Source organism: Carassius auratus, chromosome 35, assembly GCF_003368295.1.
Source record: "Carassius auratus strain Wakin chromosome 35, ASM336829v1, whole genome shotgun sequence".
In the NCBI taxonomy this organism is placed as follows: domain Eukaryota; kingdom Metazoa; phylum Chordata; class Actinopteri; order Cypriniformes; family Cyprinidae; genus Carassius; species Carassius auratus.
In genome coordinates this window covers 5,806,230-5,822,837 of record NC_039277.1, presented here as the reverse complement: position 1 = coordinate 5,822,837, position 16,608 = coordinate 5,806,230, and the positions used below count along the sequence as shown (strand labels likewise).

The 16,608-nt window shown below is 36.1% G+C and overlaps 1 protein-coding gene across 2 annotated transcripts; it reads left to right on the top strand.

Annotated features, from left to right (window-relative positions):
• Positions 1 to 984: 984 nt before the first annotated feature.
• LOC113054125 (cytosolic purine 5'-nucleotidase-like) lies at positions 985 to 10,697 on the top strand. 2 transcript variants are annotated; one of them, XM_026219466.1, is made up of 18 exons: positions 985 to 1,141; positions 3,264 to 3,337; positions 3,424 to 3,541; positions 4,893 to 4,988; positions 5,759 to 5,850; positions 5,935 to 5,992; positions 6,319 to 6,412; positions 6,815 to 6,868; positions 7,001 to 7,084; positions 7,213 to 7,254; positions 7,375 to 7,476; positions 8,579 to 8,645; positions 8,731 to 8,901; positions 8,988 to 9,039; positions 9,279 to 9,339; positions 9,492 to 9,668; positions 9,828 to 9,914; positions 10,064 to 10,697. In XM_026219466.1, exons 1-18 carry the CDS (start codon positions 1,104 to 1,106, stop codon positions 10,145 to 10,147), a joined length of 1,551 nt encoding a protein of 516 aa, XP_026075251.1. In that variant the 5' UTR covers positions 985 to 1,103; the 3' UTR covers positions 10,148 to 10,697. The 2 variants fall into 2 exon arrangements, with proteins under 2 accessions (XP_026075251.1, XP_026075252.1); XM_026219467.1 differs by lacking the exon at positions 4,893 to 4,988.
• The last annotated feature ends 5,911 nt before the right edge of the window (positions 10,698 to 16,608 follow it).

Here is a 16,608-nt window from a genome sequence, read left to right as displayed (position 1 = left end):
CTATTTGTTTTTCTTCTGATGAACACACACACACAAAATATGTTTTGAAAAATGTGTATAACCAAACGGTTGTGGATACTATTGACTTACATTGTATGGGCAAAAACACTTAAAGAAAAAAAAAAACACTAAAATTGCTTTTGTTAATTGAAATTTTTTTAATGGAAATTAGAAATTTTGCCTTGGCAACTAACTGAAATAAAATTAGTTCAAGTACTAAAATAACTAAAACCAATAGAATACCCTTAAAAGGACTTTGCTAAAACTAATATTTTAAAAAAATCTATTAAATCTTAAACTAAAATGAAACCTAAAAAATATAAAAATAAAAGCCCTTTAAAAATATGTATTAACAATATAATAGTATTTTTCTAAAACTAATAAAATTGACAAAAGCTCATACAATTAAAACAAATTCAATTTAAAATGAAAACTGAAAATCATGAATAGTATAATAATAATAGGCCTACTACTAAAATATCACTACTAAAATGTTCATTTTGGAATAAACTATTTGGTCTTTTCAACATATAATCACAAAAACAAAACAAAAAACGGATAAAAGTTATCATTATAATAATTGATGATAATAGTCATAATCATCAAATGTGTAGGCTACATTTAAAATGCACGTGACAACTTCTGTCCCGACTGGTTACTGAGGTACAGCCACTGTGACAACTAGCCCCGGCGTAAGGGACTTACTCTCTTCTAATGAATGTGAATAAAGGCGGGGAGGAGTCTGCGCTAAATGAAATATTGATGCGAGGTTAATTGTAGATGCTCATGTATGTGCTGAGTCCTGAGTATCGACTGTCAAGTGTTTGGCGCTGAACGCGAGCTTTGCGCGTGCAGCTCTCTGATAACACAATCTCCTGCTCGAGCTGCGCGCGGCAGCCAAACTTCACTCGTGTTCGCGTGCATCCTACACACGCCCAAATTACGCACACAGGGCTCCTGTTTACACGTCAACCCCGAGGAAACTTACACTGGTGAGGTCAGCATCATGCTTCAATTTAAAGCGCAGAGGGGAGTTTCGTGACAGCTTCGAGTGCTGGTTATTTTAATAGAGAGTGATTTGGGAAGCAGACCGCGCTCTCGCGATGGAGTCGCGCGCCGCCAAAAGAGAAATCATTCAGAGGTAAGAACAGGTACTTTTACACATTCATCCATGGGCAAACAAACGGGGAAAACCCAACCCCGAGTCACAGCTCTTAGTATATGTTTGTTTTAATAAGATGATAATATACTTCAGCTCCACTGACAGACTTTGGGTTTCTTGTTTTCGTGGATATAGATGCTTGCAGCATCACACACGTTCATCATACACCTGGACCTCAGATAATATCTTAACAAAATTTAACTCTTCTCAAAACAATAACTGCTCATTTATTTATTTTAAGGTGTTGTGATGTAATTAGTAGCTTACTAAGTAATATATAGATGCTGCAGGGTTAGGGTTTGGTTTAGGGTTGCTTGATTGTAATTATGTGTAATTTACAGTTATTATTATAGTAAGTTCATGTAACACATAAGAAAGACACCCTAAGATTAGTATTAAGTATTATTTGTTTACTTATTCATTCATTATTTCATGTACTTATTAATTGATTTAGCTGGTGTTTGTTTGATTACACTCTTATCTATTTAAAGATTAAAAACTGATTCTGTTTCTGTTCCCTTTTAATAGTTAGTCATAGATGAGCAGTCACATTTATTTCACATTATTAACTTTTTGTCATCATCAAGGTTTTTGGACATAGACTTAAAGGAATAGTTAATATTATCTAAAATTATTATTCTTATTAGTCTGTGTGACTTTATTTCTTCTGTGGAACACACAAGGATGAGTAAACGGAATGTGCATTTTAGGATGATCTATCCTTTTATGAATTAATGTCTGTCAACAAACATAAAAAAAACTGATGAGAAAGTTGTATATGACTCTTTTACATCTTCAGCTGAACCGCAACTATTTGCTTTTTCAACAAATTTCAAATTTTCAATATATAGCCCAATTGTGTCATTTTGAGATATAAATGTTTAGATTTTACATATAAATAGTTGATTATATGTGTGTGTGTGTGTGTGTGTGTGTGTGTCTGTGTGTCTGTGTGTCTGTGTGTGTGTGTGAGACCTTGGACCACCAAACCAGTCATAAGTGTCAATTTATCAAATATTTGATTTATACATCATCTGAAAGCTGAATAAATACGCTTTCCATTGATGTATGGTGTATTAGGGTTTGACAATATTTGGCAGAGATACAACTATTGATACTATGAAAATCTGGAATCTGAGGGTGCATAAAAATCTAAATACTGAAAAAAAATTGCTGTTAAAGTTGTCCAAATGGATACTTAGCAGTGCATATTACTAATCAAAAATTACGTTTTGATATAGAATAGAAAAGAAAGAATAGAGAACGCTAGTGTTAGATGTATATGTATTTCAACATGGCAGACACTTAATATGTCAAACAAACTATATTTTCTTGTTAGAATTCTACATAGACCTTAATACACAAACCTCAATGATGACAATCAATAACGTAAAACGTGATAAACTAAAAGTGTCTTAATTTCACACCACAACAAATTTGTTCAGACAACCGTGTCTAACCAGTTGAGACAAGATTTGGAGAAATTCTGTTAGTCTATCACAGACTTTCGGGAAACTCACATTTCTTAGTTTTGTTTTTGTTTGCTTATATTAACATTTCAAGCTTTCTTTCCCATATTCAATATTAATATTAATTGACTATTGAGCTTGTAACATTTAAAATCATTTTAATCAAAACTGCATTGTCTTTTTTGAGATTTCTTAGTCAGTACTTTCTACCCTAAATATCAAAACGTGACTGGGTTACTTAGGAAAACTGCCTAGAAGAGCGTGTGCCAGTTGGCTGTCCCTTCACTCTTCGTCTTTACGTCTTTTACACAGCAGTTACCTCACACCAGCTGGACTGATGTCAAATGTGAGGGACCTGATAAGAACAGACCTAAACCGTATTGCGTGATACATAGGACCATGTGATAAGCACTGCACATGCTTGATTACAAACACTTTGTAAATGACTACTTTTGGCGGTATGACGTGTTCTCGTAGATCAACTGATATCTAAACAACACAGGTTATGGATATGATTATAACTTGAATGCTGTGTAGGTTACGGTGGATTAAAGCAAATCGATAGCTGTGAGAAAGATAGAGTTGACCTACCCATCAAAGTAAAGAAAATAACCTCCTGTCTTTCCCTCCAGGGTGTTTGTGAACCGGAGTTTGACGCTTGAAAACATCAAGTGCTATGGCTTCGACATGGATTACACTCTGGCAGGTGAGAGCGTTTATAGGGCCTTTGGGACAAGCTGTCAGACTTTGTGTGAAGTGCTTCGTTCACATCGACTCTCTTGTTTTGGACAGTGTATAAGTCTCCAGAGTATGAGAGTCTGGGCTTTGAGCTGCTCAGGGACAGGCTGGTGTCTATTGGATATCCACACGAGCTGCTGGGCTACACCTACGACCCCACGTTCCCCACACGGTAAGTGCTGCTCCCTTACTGAAAATGGTGATTCACAACAGGCAAAATTTAAACAACTTAAACAGTAAAAACAGTATAGTAACAACAGTATCGAATACGGTAAATTCCAAAATGTAGCTCATGGGAATCTTTTAGTCTTTCAGCAAAAAAAGGTACAAAACTGTGTTACTAGGTACTTTTAAAGGGACATTGGATGCAAAATTCACTTTTACAATTTGTTTGTTTACATATAATGTGTCTTAGCAATGTGTTGACACAATCACCCTACAATGATTAAAATCCTTTTTTTTAATCCCACAAATAAACTAAACAGTCTCAATTATCAAACCGTTTTGATTTTCCGAGCAATATGATGTCATAATGCTCAGGCTCCGCCCACGACCACTGAAGGACTGTCCCGTATTAGCATATCTCCGCCCTCAGCCAGTTGAATGCTGTCCAACGTTTTCTCCGAGCTTCATTCACTTCATTCATTCTTCACTCGAGCAGCTGTAGCGGCAACAGTGTCTCGTGAGAAATGCAGGTGTTTTGTTGTTGGATGTAAAAGTGAACGTAAAAGTCTTAATTTTCTCCCAACATCAGAGCCACTGAATACACAAAAAACAGAAGAGTGGGGCGGGGTGAGCAGAGCTCATTAGCATTTAAAGACACATGCCCGCTGTGAACAGAGCTGTTTTTGACAAGGTAAAAAGGGGGTTGTTTTCTACAACCACTGAGGAATTTTAACCAAAGACATTTCATGAAGACCCTAAAGAATCGCTTGTGGAAAATGAGCATCTGATGTCCCCTTTATAATACTTTTATGTACCTTCATGATATATGTACTATTTACTATTTATCTGCACATTTTGAATGCGTCACTGATCTGACACACTCAGTTCAGCTCATGTATCTCTCTCCTAACACGCTGATAATCTGAATCAGGTGTATTAAATGAGCAGAGCAGGGGGTCCCCAGGACTTGATGCCAATTCCAATATGAACTCGTTTCTTTAGTATAAGACAGTATAAGTATAAAGTACACTTCATTTTCATCTGGAAACCAGTCAGTTTTTAGTCACTTTTGAGCAAACCATTCATGAGAGACTCTGTGGGCAACCGTATAAATAGAAACATCCTGCGTTACACCAGTCTCAAGGGTATCATAAAGCAGAAGGTCACTTGAGGTCATTATTAAAGCAGACTGAATACCAAATGCAGACAGCTAAACTCTCTTCTCAATGACTCTGCTGGGGGAACTCTTGTTGTAACTCCTAAGAGGGCCATATTTTGCTATAAATTATTGACTTGTCTGAATGCTTACAGACTCTGCTGGTTTCAAACGTTCTCTCTCGTTCTCCTCTTCTCTCCAGAGGTCTGGTGTACGATACCACGTATGGTAACCTGTTGAAAATAGACTCCAATGGAAACATCCTGGTATGCACTCACGGCTTTGAGTACCTGAGAGGGTGAGTGAGATGGTTCATTGTGCCCGTGCGGGTCAGTGGTGTATTGAGTGAGAGTTTTCTCACAAATGCCCCCTCGAACTTTCACTGACACCAGGAGATTTCAACAAAGTAGAGTGCTGCGAGGGACAAAACAATAAAGAGAGCCAGGCTGAAAGCCAATAAACCCAATGTGAGGGAACGGCGAGGTCAAGAGCTGTTAAAAACAGATCAAGAAGTACAAGGATCACAGCAGAGCAAGGCGTTTAGTCTTTAAGATCGCAATTTAATGCACTGAAGTTCTCATTATTGCAATTATTATATATGCAATATTATATATTATATTATATGCAATATTTAGCCTAAATGTAATATCTAAATCACAGCACAACTGTTTTTAACATTGATAATAATAGATTATTGAACATAATAATAGAACATTGATAAACATTTTTATTCTTCTTCTCAAACTTGAGGACAAACAGAGCATGGATCAGCATTGTGAGTGTCCATGTATAAGACCGCATAATAAATGGTGTTTCATCAGACGCCACCCGACGCAGGCTGTTGTGGGCACAGTTTTATTTAGCAAGGGATCAGTTGTTTGAGATCAGTTAGCGCTCTTTCAACACTGGCTGCTGTGACATATTAGCTGGGCAGCTCAGTGGCAGACTGTTATTGCTCTGTCACCAGCTTTCCAATGCGTTTCAAATGCTTTTATATATATGTGTGTGGTGTTTCAGGAAGCTTATTTACCTGCTGTTATTCTCATTAAGATGTCTGTCTGTTTGCAGTGAACAGGTAGATGAGTATTATCCAAACAAGTTCATCCAGAGGGACGACACGAACCGCTTCTACGTCCTCAACACGCTTTTCAACCTGACAGGTACAATGACAGTGACACATTTACACGGTCGAGTGAGAGGATAATGGAGTCTGTTAACATGATTGGTCCCTCTCCTTTTCTCAGAGACGTATCTGTATGCGTGCCTGGTTGACTTTTTCACCAAAACCAGCAGATACAAAAAGTGAGTGAATTATTCTTTAATTGCGAGAGTTATGGCTCTTTTACAGCATCACTGTCTGTCAGTTGTCATTCTGTTTATCCCAATAATATGTATTCGTAAGATGATATTTAATTGCTTAGCTAGTTTTATGATCAAAGCTCTGTAGGTTTTATCGTGGGATAAAACAATGCGAAGCAAAATGATGTTTTTTTTTAGCAAATCTTTGATTATGTTGATGGTTTAAAGTCCTTAAAAAAACTGCTATCGCTGTTGGGTTTATTTATGGTAAACTTAAAATACGTCCAATAGGTGTCCCAAATCTCACTCACTCTTTCTCTTCTATTTAGTTGCATGAAAGGGTTCAAACACGGTGACTTGTTCATGTCACACAGAAGCATGTTTCAGGACGTGAGGGACGCCATGGATTACCTTCACGAAACGGTAACCATTTTTATGTAGATTAATCTTATGGTTGGACTTGTTCCCTCTCTCGTGATAGAATTTACTTCCAGAGTTACTTCAAATTAAAATATGACTTTAAAGGTAGGGTAGGTGATTTGGGAGAGGCTGTAGCAATAGCAAGCTAGCTCTGAAAGCACAAGATCCCTCCCTTCCAGCAAATCCCTCTCCTAAGCCACGCCTCCTGACACACGGGCAGATGAGAGACGGTGTTGGTAAAGGGTTAAATGCAATGCTGTCAAGATTAGCTCATGTTTCATTCACCAGTGAGAAATCGTTACAGTACAAAGCGCATAATATTATAATAATCAAATATTTTTGAACCAAATCACCTCCCCTGCATTTAAGAGCAGAATATGTTTCATTGTTATTTTTGTCCTATAGGGGACTCTGAAGGAAAGAACTCTGAAGAACCTGGACAAGTATATGATTAAAGATGTAAGTGGTAATATTATATTACGTATTTGTATTTTTTTTTCTCAAATTGCCTGAGAGGAAATCTCACTAATCATGAAAAGAAGTATTTGTATGTGCCAAAAGACTCATTCATATATGTAGAATTTTGTCTAGCCTCGTCTTCCTGTGTTACTGGGCCGAATCAAAGAGGTCGCCAAAGTGTTCCTGGCCACTAACAGTGACTTCAATTACACCGAGGTAAGGAGAGCGCCAGACCCCGAGAAATCATTTCAGTTTCCATCGACAGGCTGCATATCATTGCACTCTATCATTAATATTCAGAATTCCTTTCTAATCACGCCACATTACATCTTTTCTCAAATTAGGCAATTATGAAATACTTACTGGATTTTCCGTCTGGCTCTAAGGTGAGCAGCATGATCCCTCTATAAGTGTTTAGTGGTTACTGTGAGAAACTGCTTGTGACTGTTCTTGATCGCACACATAAAGATATTCAGATTCTGAAATGACTCGTGTTGTTTGTCTAGAACCCCAAGAAACCGTGGCGCTCCTACTTTGATCTGGTGGTGGTGGACACCAAGAAGCCCTTGTTCTTTGCAGGGGGCACAGTGTTACGACAGGTAGACACGGTGAGTTACTAGTGTTGTGTACACTGCTACAAACATACAGAACAAGATTTACACTCATTAAATAAAGCATTTATTCAGGCAGGGGAGTGAAAAATGTTATACCTAATTATTTCATAACAATTGATTGAGAGAATTTGGGTGAATCTGAAGCATGTCAAGAACATGCCTAGACCCTGTTTTAACCCAAAACCAGAAAAAAAGAAAACATATAAATGCAAACATTACAGTTTGGGTAAAGTAGATTTCTGCCTATTTCTCTCTGCAATGAATTGAAAAGTTTTGTTCCCAGTAACATAAATCCTACTATTATGTTAAATATTAACATTGTAACAATACTAAATATTATTCTCTTTACTATAATAAAATTGTGTCCCAGAGTAGTTGTCATGTAATATGTAATAAAAATAGTCTAAAATGATAAAAATTATTTTATAAAATGTTATTCTTAAATCTCTATGCTATATCGGGTGACATAAAACCTAGATATTTAATGATTTTTGGTGCTTAATATTTTAGATTATTTTCTGACACATTACTATTCAAAAGTTTAAGATAATTACTATTTAAAAACTAAATATATTTCTTAAATATTCCGCAAGGAGGCATCCAATTGTTCAAAAGTGTCAGTCAAAACATTTATTATATTAAAAAAAATTTTTTTTCATATTAATGATGTTTTGTACTTTCTATTAATCAAAGAAAAAAAAATTTTATATGAAGCATCACAATTATCTTCAACAACATTACAACAATGATACATTTTTATTGAGTATCAAATCTGCGTATTAGAATGATTTCTGAAGGATCATGTGACACTGAAAACTGGAGTAATGATGCTGAAAATACAGGTTTGAATCACATAAATAAATGACATGGTAAAATAAATTCAAATAGAAAACTTATTTTCGATTAAAATAATATTTAACAATATTACTGCATGTTTGATCAAATAAATGCAGCATTGGTAAAAAAAAAAATGCTGAACGGTAGTATACAAGTAACATTTTAAGCCATGTTGTTTATGAACATGGAGTCACATATATCAGCAAACATCTCGTCTATGTTTGGACTGCACTTAAATCTCATCATTCTCCTTTTGCAGGACACTGGGAAGCTGCGTATTGGCACATACACCGGAGACTTTCAGCATGGGACGGTGTATTCTGGAGGTACTCCGATGTTCTTCTCATCAGGATCTGTTCACGAATGCACTCCTCTGGCTTATCTGTTATCCTTATTCAACGCCTTTCTTAGGATCTTCTGATATCGTCTGTGATTTGCTGGATGTTAGGGGGAAAGACATCCTCTACGTGGGGGATCACATCTTCGGCGATATCCTCAAGTCAAAGAAACGTCAAGGCTGGAAGACTTTCCTGGTGGTTCCTGAGCTTGTGAAGGAGCTGCAGGTGTGGGCTGACAAAGCCAGTGAGTCTGTGGCCATCTAATAAAACACCTTTAATATTTAGTTTTTTTTTTATTAAAGAATGCCTGAAAATACGGTCTTGTTATAGGCATGTTTGAGGAGTTAAAACACCTTGACATCTTCCTGGCAGAATTATATCAGTGAGTATGATTTCGTCTCACGTGTACTTCACATGATCGATAGATGGCGCTAGACGGCCGTTCTTAGTTTACATTTAGATTTTTATTACAGGAAATGGTATATTAGATTATACTGGCTTTTATGTTATGATCCAAAACATTATTTTGTCTCTTTATGACCTTTTATATGGGTGTTTATGGTGAGCGAAACCTGAAACACACAAATAAACATCAACATTTCCATCAATCTTTCCCATCAGACATTTGGACAGTGGAAGTCAAGAGTGTCCGGATATAACTGTAATTCAGAACAGGATAAAGGTGAGCTCCGAGGATCATCTCGTACTTTAGCCGTGATGTTTTCCCATCTATCTTCTTGTCCTTCATGCAGAATATCCAGAATTCAGTTTATACCAGAGAGACTCTAAAGTATACTGGAACTGTTATTGTAAAGCTGTTCGTTTGTGTTTCAGATGGTGACGTACGGCATGGATCTGTGCTATGGGAAAATGGGCAGTCTTTTACGCTGTGGCTCCACAAAAACCCTCTTTGCCAGTCAGTTACTGCGCTATGCTGATATCTACTCAACCTGCTGCCTAAACCTCCTGAACTACCCCTTCAGCTTCCTCTTCAGAGCCCCTCTTGTCCTGGTAAACCTGTCCTGCATAACCACACTGGAGTAGAACGGTTTATTAGTTATAAATGTTCATATGTAATATTATTTTTGATATGTATTGTACTAGAAGTATCTGTAAATATCATGAAACGGGTGCTGGTGTTCATGTCTTTATTTTGGCTGACTGTTTTAGATGCCACACGAGGCCGCAGTGGAGTCTCAGACTAAAGAGCAGATCCCAGAGCTGTCCGAGCACATGCTCAGATCCTCCAGCATCACGGTCTGAACTATTCTTATTATTCTCTTATATAGATTAAAGGCATTACACCCAAACATCAAGTGTTACAGTATCGTCCTCTCGTGTTTTCCATTGTATTTTCCTTTTCTAAATACTTAAGTGTTTAACATCATTACATCTTTCCCACACAGCGGCAGTGTGAGTGTGAAGACGGTGACTGTGGACAAGAAGAGAACTGTGCCCGAAATAACCCACCTACATCCACAGAGACATGAGGACTGAATTCTTTCTTTATTCTGTGTGTTTTGTACTGCTGTAAAAATGTTTGACTTTAACATTATCCATTCCTGTGTTTAACCTGAGTATTCATACACTGCACCTGTGTGGTTGATTTGCAGTATTAGCTTTAACTTCTGGCAGGTAATTGTGATTTAAAAGGAATTTTTAAGTTTTTTAATGTTAATAAGTACTTTAAGTTAAAAGCTTTTGTGTTGTTATTTGTAAAGCAAGTGTAAATCTTTATTTAACCATTTTATAAAACTTTTATATTCTGTGTATTTAAGACCTTTGGTAGAATGTATTTTGTACCTCAGTCATGAACGCATGAAAACTGGGTTGAAGGATTTTGAAATCAAATGTTTATTTGCATACGTTTATCATATCTCCTCCCATGACAGAATCACAGTAATGCAGGGATTGACATAATTAAGTAGAAAGTCATTTTTAAAAAACATTCGATAACTTAGTCCTAGGGTATACCTATTTATGTATTTACTATTTTTCAGAAGCATATGGAAAAAAAATATTAAAGCGCTATATTTTAGACTTTGTTGTCATTTATTTCTAATTGTATTGAACTCATGAATATTATTATGACAAACACGTGTAAAAGTTAATTTCCTATTGTGTTAAACTAGAGTCAGTTCCTGCAACTTATCAACGGTTTGTGAAGACAAGGAACTGAAAAAAACGACAAATTCGTAAAAACCGGTGATTAAAAACGCAAGGAAGAAGAAAAAAAACTTTGTCTCTATGGCGGGTAAATTGATCAACAAACGGACATCTTCAGGAAAAACTCTAGGCTTTGTTTTGCTGTCCGTAAGATGGCGGCAAAGACTAGCCTAGCATATAGACCTGACAATAAAGACCTTTCCTTTCACCAGACTCAGCTACTATTAGAAGAACAGAATTAGAAAATCATTACTGACTTCGACTTCGCATAAAAGGGTTAACAGCTTGTTTATTATAAGCCGCTAACTTTACTCTCTTCATGCAGATCTCGCGATAACTTGTCTTCATTTCCGTTGCTTTGACCAATTTAACCTGAGAGGAGCGATCACCTGGCCAACAGTATAAACATTACAAATTATTAATTACCAAAGTAACAACATTTCATACCACAGATATCGATGCCTACAGTGATACTCATAAATGTAGAGGTATGGACACAGGTTGCTCCTACTGTGTAAATCAAATTACGATAGAACTCATTATTTACATTCAAACAAGAGTTTAAACTATCATGTGGATCACGCAGATTAATGAGCAGGAAAACAAGCCCTTTCCACGAACACAGCATGTTAAGAGCAGCACAGGTCGTGATTTTGTTATGAGAACTAGTCTACTAGATATGTTTTTTAAACTATTATTGTTTCATTTTAACCTGTCCATTAAAATGATGATTCTGGCCTGGCCTGATCTTCATTACTGAATCTAACACTTACATAATAAAACAAACATCACTTTGACAACTGATTCGTTACAGTACAATCTTTTAATTATTTATATATATATATATATATATATATATATATATATATATATATATATATATATATATATATATATATATATATATATATACACACACACACACACACATATATATATATATACACACACACACACACATTATATACACACATTATATATATATATATATATATATATATATATATATATATATATATATATATATATATATATATATTGAAGGGTGTTGGGTAAGTTTAGCATTCAAGCAAGTTCAAGCCTGTTACTGGATGATTTTGCTTAAAACATTCCTAATGAAGTAATGCATAGCATGCCATGAAGTGGCATTTGTCAAGGAAAACCATTCAAAAGAAAAAAAATTATAAACTAGTATTTTTCTTTAAATTATGGGAGCACACGTCCAACATTACCTACAAGTCAACCTTTAGTAGCAGACCAAATAAAAACATTTTAAGAGAACTTACATTAAATAATCAACATTAACACTATGTTTTTTGTTTTTTTAAGAATTTCTGACCCTATTTTGTAGCCTGCGTTCTTGGAAAGTGTCTAATGAAAACAAGACCAAGTCCAACAGAAGATTGGACACTGAAGGTTTTGATCAGTGTTTTTTTTTTAGAATGTATCCCTCATGTGTTGAGGTTGAAGTCTTGTTATTCCTGTACTAAACCTTTAGTATGAATTGATTGTCCTTAAACTTTAAACTGGGTCTAGTATCACACAGACTCAATATCAAACAGATCCAGCTCAAATTCGGTTTCTACAATCACAAATAACAATGTAGTGGTTATAAAACACAGACCTCCATAATATCCATATTCTGGCAGCTTGACAATCCTGGAGCCTATGAGACAATTTGAGTTAATTAAAGCTTTAATAACATTTTTAAATGTTTAACTTAAGTGGCCTTTGACCCTTTTCGAGTGACCTTCAAATGAAACACTGGAGTGCAGTTCAGTGCTAATAAACTTGTTCCATCATGTCTAACATGTCAACCATCAAGCCAAAACAAGGTGTAACCGATATCAAAACCAAACACACTCTAACAATTGTTTTTGTTTTTTTTCTCCATAATCAAAAAATCAGTTGTGACATTAAAGTATACAGATGAGCTGATTATTGAGCAATCTGTTTATGAGAAGTGAAAGCATCCTGCACTCTTAAAAATTAGAGTTTTTCAAACTAACAAAAAACATTTTGTCCAATGGAAAGATTCCATGAAGGTTCTTCATGAAACCACAGATTTACTTTTAGAACCTTTATTTTTAAGAAAGTTTCTAGGAATTTATTGTTCCAAGAGGACCCTTCAACATCCATGAAATCTTTCCATTCTACACACAATTCTTTTTTCTTTTCTTTTTTTAAATAAAAGGTTCTCTACTGCCATTGATGGTTCCATGAAGAACCTTTAATATGCATGTAACTTTTCCGTTAGTCAAAAAGTCCTTTAAAGTGCAAAAAGATTCTTTAGATTTGTTAAATGTTCCCCACACTAAGAAGAGAATGATTCTTTTAAGAACTATTATATTAAAAGTTTCTTTAGGGAACTAAATGAAAAAAAAAAAACCTTTTTGAAACTTTTAATTGTGATATAGTGGAAATCTTTTTCGATTATTAAAATGTTTTTAACATGGAGTTTAAAATGGTTCTTTTAAAGACTGATCACTGAAAGCTTTTTGGAAGCAAAAACAGTTCTTCAACCATCTGAAAACCCCTTTAGGAAGTTTTATGTGATGATGTGTCCCGTATGATAGTGCCACAGACACATATCATCTCCCATTCCACACATACCACTATTTCCCAGCAACCTTTGCAAACGTGCCACGACAAGTCACTGTCATTCCTGGAGTGGCTGAGGTGCTCCAGAGTTTCCCACCTCAATGGTTAAACAGGGTTGAGATTTGACCCCAGGCGTATTTCTAAGAATGACGCTACTGCTTTGGTGTAAAACCAACTATTAGAAACAAGATTTCATCGCAGAGACACTGTTTATCACTAAAGAGCTGATAACGACACGTGTAGAGTTTCTTGTGAACCTACGCTTCTTCAGCTTCACAAAGTCAACAGCTCATATTGGTATATATATATGAGGCAAGTACAGACAGCTCTGTTTAGCGCCTCTCCTCGCTCATATAGGCCTGGTATGATTCAGAGCCTATAGGTGGATTCACACAGTTATGTTAAGGACCGTCTCAGCAATGCAGAGAGACATGTTCAGCAGTCCTGGGCCCCTCTCCTGACCATCCCCCACTAGCCTCCCTACATTCCTGAAAACATTCCCTTCCCCCTGCTAACCTGCGACAAGGGAGGGTCCGACCCATGCACCTTCATTCGGCCCTTTAGCTACGAAAGAAGCCACGCGCGATAACTGAGGGAAAGGGCACGGTTGCCGAAACAAATGAGGTCGGAACTCAGAACTCAAGTCCAAAAAGAACTGATTTTATTTCTCAAACACATGCGTCGCAACAGCTACAGTTGGAGGTTAACCCACGTAAGGGGGAAACCTGCCACTTGTTTCCCAGGGGTCCCGTGAGCGTTGAGCATATCAGAGGCTAAATGCTATGACAATACTATTGCACTGCTAGAATGGATGGAACAGTAGTGCAACATCGTCAGAGCAGCTGACCTCAGCACAGCAGCACGTGGACCGAGGGACTGCCATCTTCTCTGACCCTCAACTCCTCAACAACTTTAACTGCCATATTCCACCTTATCAGCAGGAATATATACTAAAAAAATTATTTTCAATAAAAATAATAATTTACATAGGCTATATATATTAATAAATATAATAAAATGCAGCCACAACTAAACAGTATAACAGGATTAATACTAATAATAATAACTGTAAAAATAGACACTGTTAATTATATTTAAATGAGCAGCTACAGTTAAATCAAAATACAGACAGAACAACTAAAAACAATAATACAAACAACAATATTAATATCATCGTTTACACTATATTTAAGGTGTCTCTGTTACGGTGTAATTCGAAATGTTTTATTAATATGTACTTACTATAGGGTTAGGATTAGGGTTTAGTGTAGGGTTATTGTATGTAATTATGCATAATTTATTGTTATTACAATAGTAGATACATGCAATGTGTACTAAAGACACTGCAAAATAAAGTGCTACCATATTTTTTATTAATATAGTAATACAATTATTAGAGGAGACTGACAAATTATTATTTACAATTGCTTCTTTTTATATGGGCATATATGTACAATAAGTTTACAATAAGTTGTCAGTCAATAACAATAATAATAATGCAAATATAACACTTTCTTGAAACTGATCTGATGCAAGTTTGTTTAAAGTTTGCAGTAAATGTGTAGAGTTTGTCAGCTTTCTTGGTCTTCCAGGGCTCCACGTGTTAAATAATGTCAAAGCAGATGAGGGGTGAGAAGGCACCAGAGGGAGGTGGAGGGCTCTGTTCTATCAGCCAATGCCCTTTTAATATTGCACTGCTCTTCTGATTGGCCAGTAGTACAACAGAAAAAGGGCAATGGACAAAACATGGTCAATATATAACCATACAATCCTTCCCCTCATTATGTTTGATCAGATGTATATTTGATTTTCTATATTTAATGCACAAAGGAAAGAGCAGCTGACTCGGAGCAGTTCATCCAAGTGTTCCTCCTCACAACCAAATAATTTGTCTACAACCGGTGACTAATTGATGGCAATATCCACTAAACAAATTAAAAATAAAACCACAATTTTTTAAGTTACATTTTTAAAAGGATGTTTCTCTGATCCAACTCAATCTTTCTCAAGGACTTCTGACAGTGTCAGTTAAAACTATTCCTGAAACAACTGGAAAGTGATACAAAAAAAAAAGAGAGAGACATTGAGAGTTATGTTAGATTAAGTCAAATCGAAACAAACTTTACAAAAAGAAAACAAAAACAGAGTGGCACCTATTTTGCTTTTTTATGCCCTGTGCAAAACACTGATGACAATTTTATTTCATAGTGCCCACACTTTCCCACTGAGTTACCATGATCTGTCCAGGACTTTACCAGCCTTTTATAATCAAAACTAGAATAAAAATAAATAAATCAAAAATACAAACACTTAAGTATTTATTTCTTGAAATAGCTTTTTACAACCGCGCAGAATTAAAACTAATATTGACTACAGAAATTTCCAGGCCACTTTTGAAATTCCCAAATATTTGTTTTTCCAGGACAGTGGGAACTCTGTGAGGTCTACGAAATTATTGGGCTTTATATAGCTACCGTTAAAAAAATCATTTAATCATTAAAAAAAACGTGTTGATTTAAATTATTGAGAGCTAAAATAAGAAAACGGTTTTAGAGGCTTAATTCACATTTGACCTGTTGATAATCATAATAAACTTTCCGAATTACGGTCTAAACCTAATGAATTCTACAATAATTTCCATTCGCATTAGAAGCGTTCTGACTGAGTTAATGACGGAATCGAGTTGAATTAAGCGCACTCGCTACTTTCGCATGTTTGTTTCGATTCGAATTAAATGTAAAGCATCACTAGCCCAACTAAACTTCAGCAGACAAACGAATTTGTAGTTAATAACAGAGGCGTTTTACATGACCTCAAATCCACACTGTTTTAGACGGTAAATCGTACCTGATCACACTATCGGCGCGTGCATTTAAACACTGCCACTTCATCTCCTTCAGTGTTTTCTCAGACCGCAAGCCTCGCGCAGATACACTCTGCAGAATAACGCCACAGAAGAGATCTCGAAGCCCGGGTTTGATGGCACACGCTCCTGATGCGCATGAAAATGAGGCGAGTGCATTGATCCCATCCATCCAAACTCTCTTTTACGCCCTACAGCTCCCGCCATTTCCACCCAATCATCCCAAATGCATGAAAAGCACACAGTGAACCCCAGATTCATGAATGGCAGCGAACCAAGGGAGGGACACTCAGCCAGAGGAAAAAAAATGCAGAGGGAGAG

Excerpts from the sequence above, each read along its gene's own strand:
- LOC113054125 (XM_026219466.1), top strand. The coding sequence starts at position 1,104 with ATGGAGTCGCGCGCCGCCAAAAGAGAAATCATTCAGAG. Across the intron at positions 4,989-5,758 it reads GGCTTTGAGTACCTGAGAGG|TGAACAGGTAGATGAGTATT; the intron begins GTGAGTGAGATG and ends GTCTGTTTGCAG. Across the intron at positions 6,413-6,814 it reads TGGATTACCTTCACGAAACG|GGGACTCTGAAGGAAAGAAC; the intron begins GTAACCATTTTT and ends TTTGTCCTATAG.